General features: G+C 37.8%; 1 protein-coding gene and 1 pseudogene across 4 annotated transcripts in view; both read left to right on the top strand.

Moving 5' to 3' along the window:
* Positions 1-22,682, top strand: part of FNBP1L (formin binding protein 1 like) — a 183,312-nt gene that overhangs the window by 129,784 nt on the left and 30,846 nt on the right. For all 4 annotated transcript variants that reach the window (XM_060202098.1, XM_060202096.1, XM_060202097.1 and 1 more), the window contains 3 exons: positions 13,328-13,381; positions 14,507-14,654; positions 16,710-16,772. In XM_060202098.1, coding sequence (XP_060058081.1) covers positions 13,328-13,381; positions 14,507-14,654; positions 16,710-16,772 — 265 coding nt within the window. The remainder of the gene's footprint in view (positions 1-13,327; positions 13,382-14,506; positions 14,655-16,709; positions 16,773-22,682) is intronic.
* LOC132541591 (U6 spliceosomal RNA) lies at positions 8,911-9,023 on the top strand (annotated as a pseudogene).

Below are 22,682 nucleotides of genomic sequence, written 5' to 3' on the forward strand. Positions count from 1 at the left end.
CTGTAGCATCTTCCTCTTTGTATCTGAATGAAACTGTAAGCTTAGGAGCAGTAAAATCACTTACACATGAGGCTCTAATTTTGCAAATAAGCAAAAGACCAAGTGAAACTAATCTTAAGATTTTGTTCAGCAGAATAATCATTAGACTACAACTTGACAAGTAATTTTGCTGGAACTTATTCAGTAAATACTTATTCAAAATTAAAATGTGCTTGGACTGAAGGATAACGCATTTAGTAGAGCATGATCCTTACCAAGAATGAGGTCTTGGCTTGAGCCCTGGCACCACATGGGAACACCATAAATACCATTGAGAGAAGCTCTATGGATGGTGAAGCAGTGCTAAGGTATCTCTCCCTTTCTCATCTTTCTCTCATTGTCTCCAAAATAAGGAAAAAAACTATCTTGGGGAGACTCTGCGGTGTCCTGCATGAGAGTTCCTGGGCTCATACCCTGATGCTATAAAAGAAAAAAAAAAGTCTGAAAACTGGTTACTATAAAAAGTTTTATGTGTCCAGCCAGAATTTTTGTATTCAGTGTGACAGAAAGTTCAACCTAGTAGGTACAGATGACTGAAAAGTCTAGTCATGTTTTGATTCAAGATTCAAATGGGCTCTTATCTAATTTTATATGATGTGAATAATTTTATAAATATATAAATAAATATATAATTTTCTGTCAAATGGCCCTTGACAGAAAACATTCCCCACCCCTGCTCTACACTGAGATTTGCTGCTTTGGATAATTACATAATCAATTGCTCTTTATCTGTTTTGTTTAAAGGGAAAAGGTTTGTCTTACTTCCTCTTCATGAATGGGAAAAAATTCTGTTCGTTTACGCCTTCCTGTTTTTGCTGCTAAGGAGGACAATTTCTTTCATATTTCATAGTTAGACAACTTTTCCCCACTTCTAAATAATAATTATATACAGAATGTTAATTGTTTCTATTTTAAATATATTTTAGTTTTTCCCCTATTAATTTTGTTCTTATGCTTGTTCTCATCTCTTTTTTTGGGAGATCTTGAATCTGTTGTTAGCCAGATTGCTCAGGCTAGACCATTTTGTCTTTGCTTTGAGGACAGATATAAGTAAAAAGTAAGCATCTGTGGTCTGGGAGGTGGCACAGTGATGAGGCTTTGGACTCTCAAGCATGAGGTCCTGAGTTCGATCCTCGGCAGCACATGTGCCAGAGTGATGTCTGGTTCTTTCTCTCTTCTCCTATCTTTGTCATTAATAAATAAATAAAATCTTTAAAAAGGAAAAAAGAAAATAAGCATCTAATCTTGTTTGGAGACATAGCTATAGACAATTGAATTATTTAGTTTGATTAGTGCTAAATGGTGACTTCATATCACTCAGAATGCTTTTGTTTCCAGACATAAAAATATGAACCCAACTATTCTTTTAATATATACTTTTATAATTATATGATAGAGATTAAGATTTCTAAAGTACTGTGTACATAACATGTTTGTAGCATTTTTTGGTAAAAAATAATTACCATGTTGATTGTTACATGTGTGCTATTCCCTTACTACCACAGCAGAGCATTCCTTTCTTTTTTTTTTTTGGGGGGGGGGGTTCATATGTGCTAGTATGATATTCTGGAAGAGATTATTACTGGAAGAGAAGTAGATTGAATAACAGAAACCAGTTTACAAACTGGTAAGTAAAGTAAACTATACTTACTTTAACCAGAGTGGAAACCTTTTCCAGTTAATTTCTATCAAAGACTATCCTATTTTCATTTCTTTTGTGTTTTTAAAGTTGTTTTAACATGAGTTTACAATATTATACAATTATAGGGGCACAGTTCCGCACTATGTATAAGATTCTAGTGCAATTGTATCAACCCCCCTCACTTTTCATCCCTTCTACCTGTGATGCAGTGGTTTTTAGTCTAAAAGTTAAGTCATTATTTTTGCATGTTTATTTGTTTTAGTTATTTATATTCCACAAGTGAAGCAATCCAATAATTCTTCCACCCCTCTTTTGCTACTTTAAGTTCTATTCATTTAGTCTCAAATGGTATTGTGATAGTATTTTTCCAGGTTGGGACTGGAAAAATAAACCCAGCTCTCCATACACTGTAATGTGTATGGCCCCAAATTAAATAATATTTACATATCAAACAAAACTAGCACAAAGACAAAAAGGTAACCTAATAATTGGGAAAAGACATTAACACAGAATTTGCCCAATAAGGTATTAATGTCCAAAAAAGTAGAGAAATCATACAATAATAAAACATGCAACCAAATTAAAAAGTGGCTAATAGAACTGAATAGACACTTCTCCAAAGAAAACATACAGATTGACCACAGACATGAAAAAATGCTTAACATCTTGTATTTGGGTAATGCAGTTCAAGCCACAGTAACATCATCATCCCACACCAGAGAGAATGGCCTATATGAACTATACTGGAAATAGCAAGTGCTTGTGAGACTGTAGAGAAGGAACTGTGGCACACTGGTGGTGGGAATGCAAGCTGGTATAGCTGCTATGGAAATGGTATGGTGATTCCTTAAAAAAAGGGGAGCTGGCATCATGGATGGAGCGTGAAGGAATCATATTAAGTGAGATAAGTCAGAAACAAAAGAATAAATATGGGATGGTCTCATTCATAGGCAGAAGTTGAAATACAAGATCAGAAGAGAAAACACGAAGCAGAACTTGGGCCTGGAGTTGGTGTATTGCACCAAAGCAAAAGACTCGGGGGGGGGGGGGGGTGGCAGGAGCTTCAGGGCCTGGAACATTATGGCAGAGGACCTAATTATATGTTATGCATGTACAAACTATTGTATTTACTGTCGACTGTTAAACGTTAATCCCCCAATAAAGAAATTCAAAGGGGGGGTCGAGTGGGGGGTGTCTTATTATCCTACAGTGTCAGTCTTAGCTATTTATCCAAAAGAATGTGAAAGCACTAATTTGACATATACATCCTTATGTTTACAGCAGAACTATTCACAGTAGCCACAATATAGACTTAGTATAAATGCCCATCAACAGATAACTAGATAGAGGTTGTGTTAATCTAAGCACGTGTCCATTTTTTCTATGTTGTTCAATTTGATAGGTACTGTTAATAGTTTATCTTTTGTATTTCTGTAATATCAGTTGTAACTTCACTTCTTTCCATTTCTGATTATTTTCATCATAGTTTTCTCTTTTTTCTTAAAGTTAGCTAGTGATTTACCTATTGGTATTTTATTTATCTTTAAAAAACAACTCCTGGTTTAATTGACCTCATGTTACATTTTTAACAAAATTTTATATTTCAGTTCTGATTATAAATGAAATTCTTTTTTTCATCTATTTCTACTCTATCCATGTTATTGAACAGATAGGATTTTATCTTTCTTTGTAGTTGGGTAGTATTCCATTGTGACAGCACTGTAGTTTTATACTTACCTTTTTTTTGGTAGAAACTTAGATGTAGGGAGTTGGGTGGTAGCGTAGTGGGTTAAGTGCACCTGGCATGAAGCGCAAGGATCCCAGTTTGAGCCCCCGGCTCCCCACATGTAGGGGAGTTGCTTCATAGGCAGTGAAGCAGGTCTGCAGGTATCTGTCTTTCTCTCCCCTACTCTGTCTTACTCTCCTCTCTCCATTTCTCTCTGTCCTATCTAACAACGATGACATCAGTAACAACAACAAAAAAGGACAACAAAAAGGGAAAATAAATAAATATGTATATACACACATATATAAATGAAACATAGATGTAAGTACTGTATTATACATTAGAATACCGAGGTAAGAAGAATTGAAGAAAGCTGGATTCAAATCTGGCCATTGATCCTTGATAATTAAACTACTCTCAGCATAGGGAGAATGATGATTCACTACTAAGGAGGCCCCTTTTCCCAGCCCCCCTTCACCAGTGTCTACTTAGTACCATTGAGATATCCTTGGATCTCTTAACATATTTTACAACATTCAGCAATACATTCTATAAGAATTATATATACACATATTTATAATGTAAAAAATATAGATTTGATGAAAGTATAAATTATGTCCATAAGTTTATATCTAGTTTTATTTTTTCCCTATAAAAATAAGAACTGGTTAAATAAGATGTTAAGGGCTGGGGACACAGCATAATGGTCATGCAAGACAACTTTCATGTCTAAGACTCTGAGTTCCCAGGTTCAACTTCTAGTATAATATAGTATTGTATAATATAGTACCACAAGCCAGAGCTGAGCAGTACCCTGGTAAGACTTTTAAAAAAGTTATTACTTTTGAGATCCTTCTTTTTGGGGGCTGGACATCGGTGTACCTGGTGAAGCGCAGGTAACCACATGTAAGATATTTTCAAGACCTGGTCCCCTGCCGGGGTAAAGCCTCGTGAGTGGTGAAAGAATGTTGCAGGTGTCTCTCTGTCTCTCCCCATCGGTCCTCTTATCAATTTCTTCCTATCCTATCAAATAAAGGGAAAAAAAATAAAGTTCTTCTAAAATACTGTTTTTCTCTTTATGGAAATTTAAAATAAACCGCTTTAGAAGCCTCATTTTCATTTTCCTCCTATGTGTATTAAGAGAACTTTGGGATGTTTTTTAAAAACCTTGCTTAAAAGGTTTTATTACAAATATTGTGATTTTGTTGTTTGGGAGGTGACTCAGCTGGGAGATTGCACTCACTCCATGCACGAGACCTCATGTCTGATAGTATCACATTGGAATGTATCCTCCTTGCTGACTGGTGCTCTGGTTTATTTCTCTTATAAAATAAATATATAAGTAAAACATTCTAGTGATAAGCTTTTCAGTCACAAGAATCTAAAGACCTTATTGTTCAAGGAACTTGAAAGCAGTTTGTCTAGTATTAATTGAACTTAGGACTTTTTTCTTTAATTTTAGTGGTACTATTATAGCTTCAGTTGGGCCAAAAAATGAGACCGAGAATAACATGGGAGGTGGGAAGTTTGTTTTATTACACCCTGGGCTCAGTGGGTTTGAATCCACCTGCTGGCTATTTATTGGCTTTGCAGAGAGGGTGTGGTGTCCAGGCTTTGTGTAGTGCAAGTGGATTGGTCAGAAGGGAAAACAGTGGGAACTTTAAACTAGGACTAGGGTAGGAACAGTCAAGGGCATGGGGAAGTGGAAGTGCCACTTACTGTCTTTTTAAAAAAAATATTTATTTATTACCTTTTGTTGCCCTTGTTTTTTTATTGTTGTAGCTGTTATTGTTGCTGCTATTGATGTTGTCGTTGCTGGATAGGACAGAGAGAAATGGAGAGAGGAGGGGAAGACGGGGAGAGAAAGACAGGCATTTATAGACTTGCTTCACCACCTATGAAGCAACTCCCCTGCAGGTGGGGAGCTGGGGGTTCGAACTGGGATCCTTACGCCGACTTACTATCTTTGAACATTTTGAATATGTCATTCCACTCCACTCTTGCTTCTAGAATTTGTGATGAGAAATTTGATAAAAGTCTGATAGACCTACTTTTATATGTCAGTTAATTCTTGAGTATGTTTCTGCACAGTTTAAATTCTTAGATTGGCTTCACAATGGGTTTTCTAAATTCTGTCTCTGGCATTTTTCCCTAGATTTATAAACAAACATCTAGTCTTCTATCATGGCTACAGTAGCTTGGTTGCCTCTAAGTTTACACATTTAGCATGGCTTTTGTTGTTGTGAGTAGGTGGTACTGTGGATATGATGCTGGGTTTCCCTGTGGCTAAATTAGTTTCTTCAGGAGTTTCAGCTGTGATTTGATGAGGTTCCAGGTGATTTATCACTAACTTTTGTAGTTGTTTGAATTTGGGTTTTTGTACTATTAAGCCACTGCTCTAGCCCAAGCTTTATTTAGTTTATTTTATGAGAAACACTGAAAAATGAGAAAAACTAAGGCACACGTAAACAAGTACATAGGTTACCATTCTACTGTCAGTGGAGTTCTATTTCTTTTGTCTTTGTTGCTCTCCTGTGGGGCAGGGATTACCATTCCACCATCTGCAGAGTTGCTTGTTTTGTCTTTGTTGTTCTTTTGTATATTAAGGATTAAACCCAGTGCCTTATGTATCCAGGGCAGGTATTGTATCAATGAGCCAGCCGCCTTGCTGGCTCCTAAAAATGTAATTTGCTTGTTAGCAGTGTTATACAGATAACTATACAGATAACTTAGTTTAGCTTTTTTATAATGTCTTAAAATACTTTTGTTTATTTTATTTTAGACTGCTGGTTCTTTATGCCTAGATTCCATCAGTCCCAGCAGACCCCCCGCCATTTTCCAAATAGAGGATGAGAGACACAAAGAAACAACACTTCAGCACCATTCCACTTGTTTATGACGCTTCCCCTTTGCCTGGTGCTTGTGTGTGGTGACTGGAGATGGAACTTGGGTCCTTGATCAATGAGCTCTTCCTTACCCCCCCATTATTATTTTTTTACCTTTCTTTTATTACTTTATCAATGATTTAATAATGATTGACAAGATTGAGGTATAAGAGGGGTATAATTCCATACAATTCCCATCACAGACTTCTGCATCTCTTCCCCTCCATTGTAAGCTTCCCTATTCTTTAACCCTCTGGGAGTACCAAAGATCTTTATGGGTTTTAGAAGGTGGAAGATCTGACTTCTTTAATTGGCTTCTCCACTGGACATGGGTTTTGTCAGGTTGATCCATACCCCCAGCCTGTTTCTATCTTTCTCTTGGGGGGTAGGGCTCTTGAGGGCATTCAGTTGTCTAACAGTGACTAGAACAAGGTAAAATGTTACATCATCTTATGTGTAGTAAGACAAATTAGACAAACATAGCTGCTTATTTGGATCTAGGACTAGGATGGTGTTATGATTCTTTTAATAGTCTAATATTTAGAAAGAACACATTATCAATTTGCAGAACATTATTTCTTTGAAAAGTATGTTTAAATCTGTGTTGACAATCTGCTCAGTCTAAAAGAGCAAGTAAAATGTTTTGGTTTTCCTGAGACATATGTGAAAACATTCTTTTGAAAGAACTGTAGTTGCCTAGAAAATACATATTATCCCTTTCACACATCTTAAAAGAGCAATGGGTTGATTGCTGCACATGTTCTCTCTTTTTTTCCCCCTCATTTCCCCCTTTATTGGGGGATTAATGCATATGAAACTCGGGTTTTTTTTTTTTTTTTTTTTTTTAAGCCAAGGTGATCAATCTTCTCACTTTTAAAAAATTTCTTTATTGGGGAATTAATTTTTTACATTCGACAGTAAATACAATAGTTTGTACATGCATAACATTTCCAGGCTTTCCATATAACAGCACAACCCCCACTAAGTCCTCTGTCATCCATTTTGGACCTGTATTCTCCCCCTACACACACTCCAGAGTCTTTTACTTTGGTGCAACATGCCAATTCCAATTCAGGTTCTGCTTGTGTTTTCTCTTCTGATCTTCTTTTTCAACTTCTGCCCGAGAGTGAGATCATTCAATATTCATCCTTTTGTTTCTGACTTATTTCACTTAACATTAATTTTTTCAGGTCCATCCAAGATCGGCTGAAAACAGTGAAGTCACCATTCTTTATAGCTGAGTAGTATTCCATTGTGTATATATGTATCACAACTTGCTCAGCCACTCATCTGTTGTTGGACACCTGGGTTGCTTCCAGGTTTTGGCTATTATAAATTGTGCTGCTAAGAACATATGTGTACACAGATCTTTTTGGCTGGGTGTGTTGGGTTCCTTAGGATATATCCCCAGGAGAGGAATTGCAGGATCATAGGTTAAGTCCATTTCTAGCTTTCTGAGAGTTCTCCAGACTGTTCTCCACAGAGGTTGGACCAATTGACATTCCCACCAGCAGTGCAGGAGGGTTCCTTTGACCCCACAACCTCTCCAGCATTTGCTGCTGCTACCTTTTCTGTTGTATGACATTCTCACAGGAGTGAGGTGTTATCTCATTGTTGTCTTTATTTGCATTTCTCTGACAAAAACTTGGAGCATTTTTTTCATGTGTTCCTCTGCTTTTTGGATCTCTTCTGTGGTGAATTTTCTGTCCATGTCCTCTCTCCATTTTTGGATGGAGTCATATTTCTTGTTGAATTTGGCAAGCTCTTTATATATTTTGTTTATTAGCCTCTTGTCTGATGTATGGCATGTAAAGATCTTCTCCCACTCTGTGAGGGGTCTCTTTGTTAGGGTAGTGGTTTCTTTTGCTGTGCAGAAACTTTTTAATTTGATGTAGTCCCATAGGTTTATACTTAACCTTAGTCTTCTTTGTAATTGGATTCATTTCATTGAAGATCTTTTTAAGATTTATGCAGAAGAGTTCTGCCAATATTTTCCTCCTAGTATCTGATAGTTGTGGTCTAAGATCCAAGTCCTTGATCCACTTGGAATTTACTTTTGTGTTTGATGAAATACAGTGGTTCAGTTTCATTCTTCTGCATGTTTCAACTCATTGTTTCCAACACCATTTGTTGAGACTCACCTCCCCCCATTGAATAGTCTGGGCACCTTTGTCAAAGATTAGATGTCCATAGGTGTGGGGGCTGCTGCACTTGACCTTTGGGTGTAGGTTATATACATGCATAGTCCCCACTCACATTATAGATAGGGTGTACCCTTGCCAAATATAAAGCAGTTCTGGATACTGGCATTTAAGAAATAAGACACAGGGAGTTGGGCGGTAGCGCAGTGGGCTAAGTGCACATGGCAAAAAGTGCAAGGACTTGGTGTAAGGATTTTGGTTTGAGCCCCTGGCTCCCCACCTGCAGGGGAGTCCCCTCACCAGCAGTGACGTAGGTCTGCAGGTGTCTATCTTTCTCTCCCTCACTCTGTCTTCCCCTCCTCTCTCAATTTCTCTCTGTCCTATCCAACAAAAACCACATCAATAACAACAACAACAACAATAAAACAAGGGCAATAAAAGGGAATGCATAAATAAATATTAAAAGAATAAGCCTCAGTGCTCTCTTTGGCAACACACATACCAAAATTGGAACAGTACAGGGTATATTAGCATGGCCCCTGCACAAAAACAAATTCGTAAAATAGTTAGAATAGAAGTTAACTTTGTTTACCTTAATAACCATTGAAATTCTTTGAGTTTCTTCTCCTGAATCTTTAAGACATAAATAACTAATGTTTCATGTTTCTTCTCATCATGTATTTTAGTATCTGGCCTAGCACTAGTAGAGAAAAACAAAATGAAGATCAAGCATGTCCCTTTAAAAAAGAAGGGTGCATTTAAATTTCTAGTATTCAGGATTTGTTTTTTTTCTGTCTTTCTGTCTGTGTGTCTATCTATCTATCTTACCTATTTATGAGAGAGATAGGAGAGAGAGAGAACCAGACATCACTCTGGTATCCGTGCTGCTGGGGATTGAACCCAGGACCTCATGCCTGAGCCTCCAGCGGTTTATCTACTGCGCCACCTCCTGGACCACTCAAGATTTGTTCTTATAAAATTTCTTTTAGCCTTCCTTTTTAAAAAAAAAAATTATTTATTGATTCCCTTTTGTTGCCCTTATTGCTTTATTGTTGTAGTTATTATTGTTGTTGGTATTGGCAAACGCTAGAAGAAGAATTGTTGTTATTGATGTTGCTAGATAGGACAGAGAGAAATGGAGAGAGGAGGGGAAGACGGGGAGAGAAAGATAGACACCTGCAGACCTCCTTCACTGCCTGTGAAGTGACTCCCCTGCAGGTGGGGAGCTGGAGGCTCAAACCGGGATCCTTATGCTGGTCCTTGCACTTTGCGCCACCTGCGCTTAAACAGTGTGCTACTGCCCGACCCTCCCCCCCCTTAATTTTAAAAATGGTAGTAAAATGAGAGGGAGAAGAAAGCGTTAAGTACTATGGAAAAAGACTTTCATGCGTGAGACTCTTGAGTTGACAGGTTTAATCCTCAGCACCACCATAAGCCAGAGCTCATTGGTGCTCTTTCATTAAAAAATTAAAACAATTTACCTCTAAAAATTGATAGAAAGGTACCTCTAAAATTTATCATCTTAATGATTTTTATATGCGCAGGTCAGCTGTGTTCTGCATACTTATAAAATTGTGCAATCATCAATACTTAATTCATCACAAAAGTTAAAACTTTGGGCCAGAGAGATAGTTCACTTGGTACGGCATGTGTTTTGCCAGTTACCCAGGTTCCATGACTTCGTACTGTGTGGGAAGTACCGTGGCACCAGAGGGATCTCTGGTGCTGTGGTGTCTACCCTCTCTGTATTAAAATGAAAAAAGTGAGTAGTGCTGGTGTGCCCATGGACAAGGCCCTGGCCCCTAAGTAAATGCTTTATCTCTTCCCTACTTTTTTGGGCATTTCCTTTGTTTCTTTGAATTTGACAGCTCTTTAAATCAATTATAGCAGCATATGATGGGTCTGCAGGTATGTATGTTTCTTTGGTGATTGACTTACTTCATTTAGTACAATGTCTTAAAGGTACAGCATATTTGTTTAATGGGGGAGTAGTGGTTTACAGTAAATACAGTTGTTGGTACATGTGTAAAATCTGTTTTCTGCACAACCCTGTCCCCCAGCCTAGGTCTTCCTCCACCACCATGCACCAGGACATGAAACCACTCCACACCCCAGACCTTTACTTTGGTGCAATTCACCAAATCCAGCCCAGGTTCCTCTTTCTGCTCCTGTTTCTCAACCTCCCATATTTATCATTTTCTTTCTGGCTTATTTATCTCACGTAGTATGACTCCTTGAGGCTCCAACCAAGATGAAATGAAGATGAAGATCAGCCTGGGCTGATCAGAGGACTTTAACTATCTTCACATTTTTCATTTAAGCACTAGTGAGTCATTGTGGGCCGTACAGTATTCTGTTGCCCCAATGTAACACGTTAAGTACCTAGACCTTGCTCTTCTGCCATTGGCAGTGTGCTCTGCTGCTTCACTCCCAGTTGGAGCCAACTCACTATGTATGACTTCTTGAGTTCTGCCAGTCTCTTCCTCAGCCCCTTTCCACTCACTGGCCATATGTGTCTGTACTCACCTATGGCTTAGTGAGTTTCTGAAGAAATCCTGGGTGTATTTTGTTAAGTTTTCAGGTGATTTTTTTTGTTGTTGCTTTTTCTAGTTTATAAGGAGAGCAATCTGAAGTGGCTCCCACTCCATAGTCACAGCTAAATAAGTCCCCCTCAAGTTCTCCATGTTTTAGTTGGAATATTATTATTATTTTTTTATTCTCAGCTGCTGTATATATTCCATATATTAACTCTTGTCAGAGAATATAATTTGCAGATCCCATTTCATATGTTGCTTTTCAGATGTGTCCTTTGATACATGAAAGTTTTAAATTTTGATTTTTCTTTTGTTGCCTGTGGTTTTGGGGTTCTTTCCAAGAAATCATTGGCGAATTCAATATCATGAAGCTGTGTTTTCTACTAAGATTTTAAAAAATCATTTTAGCTCTTAAATCTTGATCTTTGATTTAAACAGTATATTATCAATATAACACATTTGAGTTCATATTCCTCTCAGTCTCTCTCCCTAAATGTAAGCACTATAATTTGTTGTGTCATCTTCCAGAATATTATTTTCCTAGAAAAGAAGTTTTATTTGGTGGGGTCCAAGAACAACATTTTTAAATCATGATGTAGTTTTTCATGTGGTAGAGTTGACTTGCCATGGAGCTTTTGGTGGCTTTATTTATGGCTTCTAAAGGCTTTGGATACTTGGGTGTTAGACTAGAGTTGCCTGTGGATCTGTTCTTTTAGAGAGAGGCAGGAGAAATTAACAGAAAAATAGCAGAGAACTAGCCCTACAGGCTCATAAAGATAAGTCTCTATTATTGATTTTCTCCACCAGAGTTCTGCTTAGCTCTGGCTTATGGTGCTGGGGAATGAACCTGGGATCATGGAACCTCAGGCATGAAAGTCCTTATATAACCATCATGTTATTTCCCTGGCCCTAAACTCTTATTTTTTTACCCCCATCCATTGTAAAACATGTATTCCTCCTCCCAGAAATTAGAGTTCAGATTAATGTTGTCTATATTATGTTGATATCTTTGTGGTAGTCACAATTCTTTAAAGTGTCAGAATTCCAAATCAGATTGTCAGGGCCAGATATGGATGCATGCAAAGAAAATTTAGTAGCCATATGTAATTAATTTGCCTTTAAAAAAAGATCAAGGGTCACACAATGATTTACATATTAAAGTAGAATTGTGAAGGACTGATTTTTTGTTTTGTTTTGTTTTTAGGACTGATCTTTTTAATGTATGAGCCTGTGTCCATAAGTTACTACAGTATTCAAATTAGTGATTTGCAAGCAAAATAGTGTTACTACTTTGAGAAGGATTTTTCTGTCATGACTCTGCTTCACATGGATACTTTGTTCCTTGGGTCTTTTTACCTCTTTCCTCCCTCCTTCTCTCTGTGTCTCTCTCTCTCTCTCTCTTTCTGACAGAAGACAGACAGGACTAAGAATGAAAGAGACCATAGTATCAAAGATTCCTTCAGTGCTTTATCAAAGCCTCCTCATGGAGGCTGAACTCAAACTTTGCATAGATGATAATCTCATTTTTAATTTAATTGTATAATTACACAAATCATTAAAAAAAATTTATGTAGGGGCCCAGGTGGCAGCACAGAGGATTAAGCGCACATGGCACGAAGTGCAAAGACTGGCTTAAGAATCCCGGTTGAACCCTCAGCTCCCCACCTGCAAGGGGGTCGCTTCATGGCGGTGAAGCAGGTCTGCAGGTGTCTTTCTCTCCCCCCCTCTGTCTTCCCCATCTCTCTTGATTGTCTCTGTCCTATCCAACAACAATGACAGCTATGAACAATAACAAGGACAACAAAAGGGAAAAAAATAGCCTCCAGGAGTAGTGAATTTGTAGTGCTGGCACTGAGCCCCAGTGATATCCCTGGAGGCAAACAAACAAACAAACAAACAAAAAAACACGGGAGTCGGGCTGTAGCACAGCGGGTTAAGCGCAGGTGGCACAAAGCGCAAGGACCGGCATAAGGATCCCGGTTCAAGCCCCCAGCTCCCCACCTGCAGGGGAGTCGCTTCACAGGCGGTGAAGCAGGTCTGCAGGTGTCTATCTTTCTCTCTCCCTCTTTGTCTCCCATCCTCTCTCCATTTCTCTCTGTCCTATCCAACAACAAGGGTAACAAAAGGGAATAAATAAATAAATAAATAAATATTAAAAAAACTTTAAAAAATCTTATGTAGATATATAACATTTAAGTATTTGAAGAACAAAATGTAAATAATGGTCTTAATGATGTCAGTGATAGATGATCATGCTGTTTCATACCATTAAAGTACCGAATTAGGTGAATTGGAAACTTTTAAAGTATTTCAGTTTACTCAGCAGTATTTTTTTATAAAACTTAAATTTCTTCCTATAGAAATCTGGTTAAGAAGTACTGCCCCAAACGTTCCTCTAAAGATGAAGAGCCAAGGTAAGTTACACACTTGTTTCTTACTGTATATTTAAAATGTCTTAACTGCTTGTATGTCTGTTATTTACTAAAATGTGCTGCTAGTTTTTTTTTAATAAATATTTTTAAAAGTTAGACTTTTACTCTTACATCTTGTATAGCCATTTGACTGGTTGGTTTAAAAGGATAATGAAAAGAGCGACCTTGGAGTTGATGTCATGGATATGTTGGAGTTTTAAGCGTGAAGTCCTGAGTTTGTGCCATCCCATGTGCCAGGCTGATGCTCTGGTTTTTGCACTCACTCACTCACCCCTCATAAATTTATCTTTAAAAAGATTGTGAAAATAAATGAAAATTTCAGGATAATTTTGGATCTCTACAATATTTGTATGGATATCTGTCATGTAAAATAAAATAAAAGAGACATAAACAACTTTCTCCATAACTCAGTATTATCAGGGTGACCTAGTGTTAACAGAGTCCTAACTGAGCTATCTGCCTTCAACTGTGAGAATGTTCTGGCAGGGTATTCAAAATAGATCTATATATTTTGACACAGTGATTCTCTTTGTTTCTCTCTTCCCCTCCACACACATTTTTTACCCTTATTTTTGCCCCCTCTTACCTCTCTTTGGTGCCAATTTAATGGCACTTCACTTTCATTCAGGATATGGGCAGGCATACAGGCAGTGTGTCCAGAGCTGATAGCAAAGTTGTTCTGTAGATCAGCCATCGAGATGCATTTGAGTGGTGTGATTGGCAGGTTCTGTCCTCCGAGAACAAGCACATCACCTCTGCAAAAGGTTCAGCTGCCAAGCCTAGGATTCCAGTCAAGTTCATTCCCAAACTCAGGCCAGTCAATTGGCAACTTAAGAGATTCCAGTATGACAAAAGAGCCAGCAGGTAGTATGCTTATTATTTTTTGACCCCAAATACCCCTTTATTTATAAAGACTACTTGAAGATATACAAACATGTACAACTTTAACCGTATTGCAATATTCTTTCCATACAAAGTTAGAGATACTAGCTGAGATTTAGGTTGAGTATGTTAAAATTGGTTGTTTGAGACTTAAACCTATACTGCACAATAAAAATGTAACAAAAGTAAAATAAATCTCATCATTTCTTAATTTTTTTTTGTCAGGTTTACTTCGTGTATAGCCTTTTTTAACATCCTTAATGAGTTAAATGACTATGCAGGACAGCGAGAAGTAGTGGCAGAAGAAATGGCACACAGAGTTTATGGTGAATTAATGAGATATGCTCATGATCTGAAAAGTGAAAGAAAAATGGTAATCATTTTTATTCAATTATAATGATATTTTTCACAAAATTTCTTTGTTTTACAAATAGTGTATTTTCATTATGAGCAGGTTTTCTATTTTACTAAATTTCTTAAGTGTAAAAATTAAGATATCTTGATTTGTGATATTTCTTAATTAATTACTTATTTTAGCTAGTCTTTTTTTTTTTTTATGCCTCCAGGGTTATTGCTAAGGCTCGGAGCCTACACTATGAATCCACTGCTCCTGGAAACCATTTTTCCTATTTTGTTGCTCTTATTGCTCTTATGTTGTCATTATTATTGTCATTGCTGATGTTGGATGGGACAGAGAGAAATCGAGAGAGGAGGGGAGGAAAAGGGGGAGAGAAAGACGGACACCTGCAGGCCTGCTTCACGGCCTGTGAAGTAACTCCCCTGCAGGTGGGGAGCCAGGACTCGAACCGGGATCCTTACACCCGAACCGGAATCCTTATGCCAGTTCTTGGAGTTTCATGCCATGTGCGCTTAACCTGCTGCGCTACTGCCCGACCACCAATTTGTGATCTTTTTGAATTTAAGGCCAAGGTTGATGAACTATAGCTACTGAGAAAAATATAACCCATCATCTATTTTTGTGTTCTTGTTTCAAAAATTAAGAATGGTGTTTACATTTCTAGATAGTAGAAAAGGGAATTAAAAGAATATTTTGACAGGTGAAAATTACATTAATTTCTAACGTTAGTGTCTATACTGTTCTATTGCAGCAGATATACACTATTTAGTTACATGTTTGTGGTCGTTTTTACTTTTTATCAACAGAGTTTTACATTTCTTTAATTTTTTTTTTTTTAACCATCTTTATTTGTTGGATAGAGACAGTCAGAAATCAAGAGTGGAGGGGGATGTTGTTTTCGATGGGTTAGGTTGTTTTCACCGGGCTGGCTTCACGGCGGGTAACAGATGACCAGGGACTCATGGTTGAGCTGTAGGCAGTATCTCTTTATTCATGTAGGACGCAGCACAATCTAAGATGAGCTAAGTTAAACTCAAAGTACAGTACTCTAAAACTCACAATGCTGTCACAATACTTCCCAAGTAGGGTGGAAACAGGATGTGACATAGAGAGGGTGGAGAGAAAAGTGACTGGTGAAAATCAGAGTGTGACAAAGAGGGGGCAGATTAGGCGAAAATCCTATCACTGAACCACAAATGCCCTGGAGGGAGGGTGGAACTTGTTAACAGTGGTTATGTAAATAGAATGAAGTGGTTATGTAAATAGAATAGTGTTAACCAGGGGGGATTTAAACCAAATGAAACAGAAGGGGTCTCATGCATACCAACAGGGGGAGATAGGGAGAGAGACATGGAGGTACCTGCAGCACAGCTTCACCACTCGCAAAACTTTTCCCCTTACAGGTGGGGACCGAGGGCTCTAACCTGGGTCCTTGTGCATTGTAACATGTGTGCTCAACCAAGTGCACCACAACCCGGTCCAAGTTTACATTTCTGATAGAGATCACATGGCCTGTAAAGCCTGAAATACTCAACCTAATCCTTTATGGAAAATATTAGGGGGGTGGGCTATATTTTTCCCAGTAGCTATAGTTTACCAGGTTAAGCGCACATTTTGGGAAGCACAGTGACCAGCGCAAGGATCCTGGTTCTAGCCCCCAGTGCCCAACCTGCAGAGGGGGGTCTCTTCACAAGCTGGCAAAGCAGGCCTACCTCTGTTTTTCTCCCTCTACCTCTCTCTTCCCTCTTAATTTCTCTCCTATCCAATTAAAAAAAAAAAGAAAAGAAATGGCCACAGGAACAGTGAATTTATAGAGCTGGCACCAAGCCCCAGTGATAACCCTGGAGGAAAGAAAGAAAATGTTATTCAACCCCTATTCAAGATAATCTTGTACTTTTTAAGCAGAATTTTACTGCTTAAAATATTCAAATGATATCCTATAGGTGTATTTTAAAGCGATTTTACTTTACTGGGATAATACTGTGGAAATGAATTAAACCGAAAGCCTTTTGGGTATTGAGCCATTTATTAGTATTTGCAAATAACTTTTTTATTTGTTCTGATTCTTAGCATCTTCAAGAGGGACGGAAAGCTCAACAGTATCTTGACATGTGCTGGAAACAGATGGATAATGTAGGTTAAAGTATTTTCATGGTTAAAAGAACTTAAAGGGTAGTTTAACCTTACATTTTCTTAAGTTTCACATCAGTTTAATTCTTCTTAATATATTATTTGTGATTTTTTAAAAATTTTATTTATAAAATGGAAATATTGACAAGACCATAGGATAAGAGGGGTATAATTCCACACAATTCTGACTTTGTTTTAAATAGATGATCTGAGAATTTGGAGTATGGACTAGAATACATGAATTGTTTCTTGTAGTTTATTGGTTCTGTTGTAAGTAAATGTTTCTGATACTGAACTGCTGGTGAGAAACCATTTCATTTGTAAGAAATAAAATGCTTTAGGGCAAAAATTCAAAAGTGTAATTATTTACTTAAAACATTTCCAAGGGTATTTGCTAATAGGGTTTATTTTAAATGTTCTGGTAAGTATAAGAATTCTGAAAAACAGGAAGTTTACATAGAATATTGTGTCCTTTCCTTGAAAAGCTATGTCATATGATCTCTGTAGTACCATATTACTATTCATTTTTAAAGTCTCAGGTTAGCAAACACCATAGCTCTTTGTTTTTAATTTTTTAAAAAAATATCTTTATTTATTGGATAGAGACAGTCAGAAATCGAGAGAGGGTAGGGGAGATAGAGAGGGAGAGAGAAAGAGAGACACCTGCAGCCCTGCTTCACCACTTGGAAAGCTTTCCTTCTGCAGGTGGGGACCGGGGGCTCGAACCCAGGTCCTTGTGCACTGTAGCATGTGCGCTCAACCAGGTGTGCCACCACTCGGTCCCAATTCTTTATTTTTATGATGGATGCTCTTTAAAATGTTTTTTTGCTGACTTATTTTGTGCTAGTGACAAGAACTGTCAAGCTTAAGTTTTTTCTTTTAAAATTATTTTTATGTACTTATTTGATAGTGACAGAGAAATAGAGAGAGAATGGTGGCGGGGAGAGAGAGGGAGAAACGCCTGCAGCACTGCTTTACCACTCATGGACATTTCCCACTTCAGGTAGGGGGTTGGGGACTTGAACTAATGTCCTTGCTCATTGTAACATGCATGCTCTACTGGGTGCCATAGTTTGGCTCCTCAAGTTTGAAAAAATTTAAAACCTTCATACATATATGGGCACTGTTTTCAGCTTTTTTTCCTTTTAAGCACAAAATTTTTGTTAAATTTCTACTATGTCATTGACATTTATAACTTTGGTGCTGATTTAGAATTCTTAAGTATATAGGTATTCTGTTTTTTACTTTTGATTTTCTTTCTAATTGGTTTCAGCAAGACTTTGAGGGAGTATTTACATTTATTAAATTTTAAGTGATCTTAACTGGCATGGTCAGCACCTGCCTCCTAATGAGTATATGTGTTTCCATTTGCAGAAAAATAATATACTCCTTTTGTTCTCTTTAAAAATTTGTGTTGACATGAGTCATTCCTGTTAAAATGTGCTGACTTTCCATTAGAACAGTTAGTTGGTGGCTATTAAGCAAAAGTTACAGAATTGTCTATCCAGTAAGAAACACCAAAATGTAAGGAAGACTTTCACCAGGCATTAACAGACCATCAATTAATCTTTTAAATATGAGTATCTGTCTAGGCATATCTCTCTAAATGAAAGTATCTAATATCTATATATGTAATACTAATATTGGGGGGCATTTTTGAAGAAATTGACTGGAAAAAAATAGAAATTAAGCCCCCTCCCAAAACAAACACATGCTCTCAAAGGGAATACAGAAACATATAAATAATAAAAAATATTTTTTATGGTAGCAGATGAAAAACTCAAGAAAAAATGAAGTGGGAGAAATCTCTGAGTAGAGCAAAATTATAGGCTAAAGATATGACAGATACCCCAGTTAGATAGCATAATGGTTATGCACACAGACTCTCATGCCTGAGGCCCTAAAATCCCAGGTTTAATCCCCTATCCCACCATAAACCAGAGCTGAGCAGTGCTCTGGTAAAAAAATAAAAATATGACAGAAAACTGGAGAAGTCATTTTATGTATTCGTTTTTTTCAAAACAATAGGTTTCTTATAGAAGAGAAAACACAGACAATGGACAAAATAATTAAAAAAAAAAGTTTCTTACAGCAGAAAAACATGTGTTTATAGGTAGAAGAATTTCCCAGGTGCCCACATGGTATGTCTACAGCAAGACATATCTTCATGAAATTTCAGAACAACTAGGAGAGAGAATATGTTTTCAGCTTCAAGAGAAGAAAAACAAAACAAAGCAAACATGCAAAATAACCAGGAGTCAGAATGAGATTGGAAAACAGGAAGCTATAAGACAATTAATTGAGTAGTAGAATGTTTATATTTCTGAAGAAAGATCATTTCCCTCGGGGCATTTCATAAATGCAGCCAAACTTTATCAGTTAAAAATGATGGTAAAAGCATTTTTAGCCATGATGACTTAAGAAATTATCTTCTAGGGGCCGGGCAGTGGCACACCTGATTGAGTGCATATATTACAGTGCACCAGGACTCAAGTTTGAGCCCCCAGCCCCTGCCTGCAGGGGGAAAGTTTTGTGAGTGGTGAAGCAGGGCTGCAGGTCTCCCCCCCATTTCCCCTTTCTCGATTTCTGGCTGTCTATCCAATAAATAAAGATAATTAAAGAAAGAAAAAAGAAATTATCTTCCACAGCCATCTCTTCAGAATTCGTTACTGAATGTGTTTAGCAAATTGTGGAAAAGAACTAAGGGGAAAAAGGAATTACCGGAGTTATGGTGAAGGAAGTCTTAAAGGTAGCCAGCCACTAAAGGCCTAGTTGGGAACTGATTCAAACTTCAGCTGGTCAGAAGCTTTTGCTATAGATGTAGTTAAGAAAATAAAGTTGACAGATTCTGAATGTAGTGAAGATATTGATTAAATTAAAATAAAATGTATACAGTGAATTAACTGAAGAGAAATTAAAAAATTTTGGGAAACTAGTGTTTAACTAGGAAAAAAGTCTTGAAAACCAAACATGTTAAGAAGGATGAGGGACTTCCGGGAGGCATGGCCATGGAATAGCTGGGACCAAATTACCTCTCCTCCCCAAACAACAAACAAATACAACAAGAGACCCAACTGAAGTCATAATCTACAGCTGAAAGTTCTGCAGCCTCAGGTGGGTGCTCGCATGCGGTTGGAGTGAAAAGGGGTGTGGGCGAGGGTTGAAGAACAGCAAATCAAAGCAGAGATCTGGACAGCACGAGCACTGAGCTGCTGCGCCATTTTGGTGATTTCACTTTAAGCACACAGCAAGCAAGCAACATTGTTCTACTGCCGAAAGAAAAGAGACAGGGGCTTAAAACCTCTCAGTGTTTGACTCGGGGGTTTTAGCCATCTGAATTTAAGGCAGGGACACAACATAAAACAGGGCATTTGTGACCGACCACAAGACAGCCCAAAGCAACCACTGCCCCCTCCCCCCATCCCACTGGCTGCAGATCATACTAACGAGAAACTTAGGGATTACAGTAGCACCACCTACTGGCCATCAATAAGCAGCACAAAAAATGCCTGAGCAGAGAAACAGAACTAAACAGCCAACTATGCCGTATCAGCCAGACAGAAATGCAACAGAGGAAATCCAAGGAGTTGCAGGTTTAGAGAGACTCTCAGAGACAGACGACACAGAGCTCACTATGAGGGCTCTCCAAGAATTTAAGCAAGAATTTAAAGAGCATGTTACTATGGAATTAAAACACAAAAGAGGAACTTAAAACAGAGTTCACTAAGAATCTTCAAATCTTGAAAGAGGAACTTCAGTCAGAAATCCAGGGAATAGCAAACACTAACTGCAATCCATGCCCAGGTAGAAGGCTTAGGAAGTAGTTCCACACATTCACAAGAAAAAATCTCCAATCTAGAAGATATGGCCAAACCCACTTTTTCAATTCAAAGATGAGGGAGACGAATGATTCTGAAAGACTGAAGCAACTCTCTGTGAAATTGCAGACTCCATCAAAAGATCGATTATAAGAGTGATAGGTATATCTGAGGAGGAGGAGGAGGAGGACAAGGCCAAAAGCCCAGAGTCCATTTTCAGAGCAATTTTAGCTGAGAACTTCCGTCACTTAGGAAACCATCAGAATATTCTCATCCAAGAGGCAGACTGATCGCCCAGATTTATAAACACGAAAAAACCAACACCAAGGCACATTATTGTAAAACTACCAAAAGTCAACGGCAAGGGAAAAAATTTGCTGGCTGCTAGGGAAAGGAAAGAAGTTACATACAAAGGCAGAGCTATAACACTTCTGTCAGATTTCTCTTCACAAACTCTAGAGGCAAGGAGAGAGTGGAATGACATATTCATTCTAAACGAGAGGGAATTCCAGCCATGAATATTGATTTTTAAAAAAATTATCTTTACTTTATTTACTGGATAGAGAAAGTGAGAAATCAAGAGGGGAGGGGGTGACAGAGAGGGAGAGACAGACACCTGCAACACTGCTTCACCACTTGCAAAGCATTCCCCCTGCAGGTGGGGACTGGGGGCTCGAACCTGGGTCCTTGTGCACTGTAATGTGTGCTCAACTATCCGGCCTCCTGCCACGAATATTGTATCCTGCAAAATTATCCTTTAAATATGAGGGAGAAATAAAGGTTTTCTCAAGTATTCAAGAACTAAAGGGATATGCCACAGTCATCCCCACCTTACAAGAACTCCTGAACTGAATCCCACAAGAAAGGAGGAAGCAAAGGAATACAGGTTCCAAACACCAAGTTGCAGATGCTACCATGATGTCAACCTGACTCACCTGGACAATCGACCTCACCAATGTACCCTGGAACTACACCTCTTTAGAGCTCTAACACAGTAGGGAAAGATGGGGACAGGCTGGGAGTATGGATTAACCTGTCAATGCCCATGTCCATTGGAGAAGCAGTTACAGAAACCAGACCTCCCACCTTCTGCACCCCATAATGACCCTGGGTACATGCTCCCAGAGAGAAAAAGAACAGGAAAGCTTCCAGTGGAGGGAACAGAGTATGGAACTCTGGTAATGGGAAATGTGTGGAATTTCACCCTTCTTACATGGTTTTGTCAATATTTTCTATTTTTTATTTTACAAATAAATTTAAAAAATAAAAGGAATAGAGGCAGTACCATAGGAAAGAATTGCCAAATATAGATAACTAGAAATAGATAGCTATAGAAATAATAGTCAGCCTATATCTGTAACCTTGGGAGAACTGCTGCCTTGTCCAGTGGGGGGGAATGGTGACAAAGTTTTGGTGGTAGGAATGGTGTGGAATTATACCCATGTTATCTCATAATTTTATAAATCAATAATCACTAATAATATTTTTAAAAAGGATGAGACATAGAGGACTGTTAATATGCATTTTAATGCTGTCTATAAAAGTGTTATATATAGACATGACTCAAGAAATTTAACAGAAGGATATAGGAAAGTAACTATGTTGTATATATGGCATATGGATAAATTTTGAAAAGCTTTTACAAATTCATGGTAATTTGAATTAAGTTAAAACGTGAAGGCCTGATTTTGGACTGATATTTCTGATACCCCTAGAGGAAACAACATAAAACAGTGTTTGGAGGCTGGATGTTAGACTCATGTAAATAGACAGAGTTGATAGATAGGAGCAAACGCCAAGACAAACCAACCAAATGTGTAAAACCTGGCCAAAAGCACCCAAGAAGTCTTGCTGAAAATGAGATCGTAAGAAAATAGTTTTTTTCTTAACAGGAAAAAATATATAGTAAGTATTAACATAGTCATGCCACTCATTTTTCCTCAACAGCCTATAGTCAATGTCTAATGTTTAAGGTGCATGGATTGACTATAATAGCAAAACATTTAATTAGGAAAATCCTACTTTTTGTGTGCAATACTTACACAGCAGTGGTAACATTGTAGGTAGTTTTTAGAGACATAAATCTAATTTTACT

This window comes from Erinaceus europaeus, chromosome 11 (genome assembly GCF_950295315.1).
Source record: "Erinaceus europaeus chromosome 11, mEriEur2.1, whole genome shotgun sequence".
NCBI lineage: Eukaryota > Metazoa > Chordata > Mammalia > Eulipotyphla > Erinaceidae > Erinaceus > Erinaceus europaeus.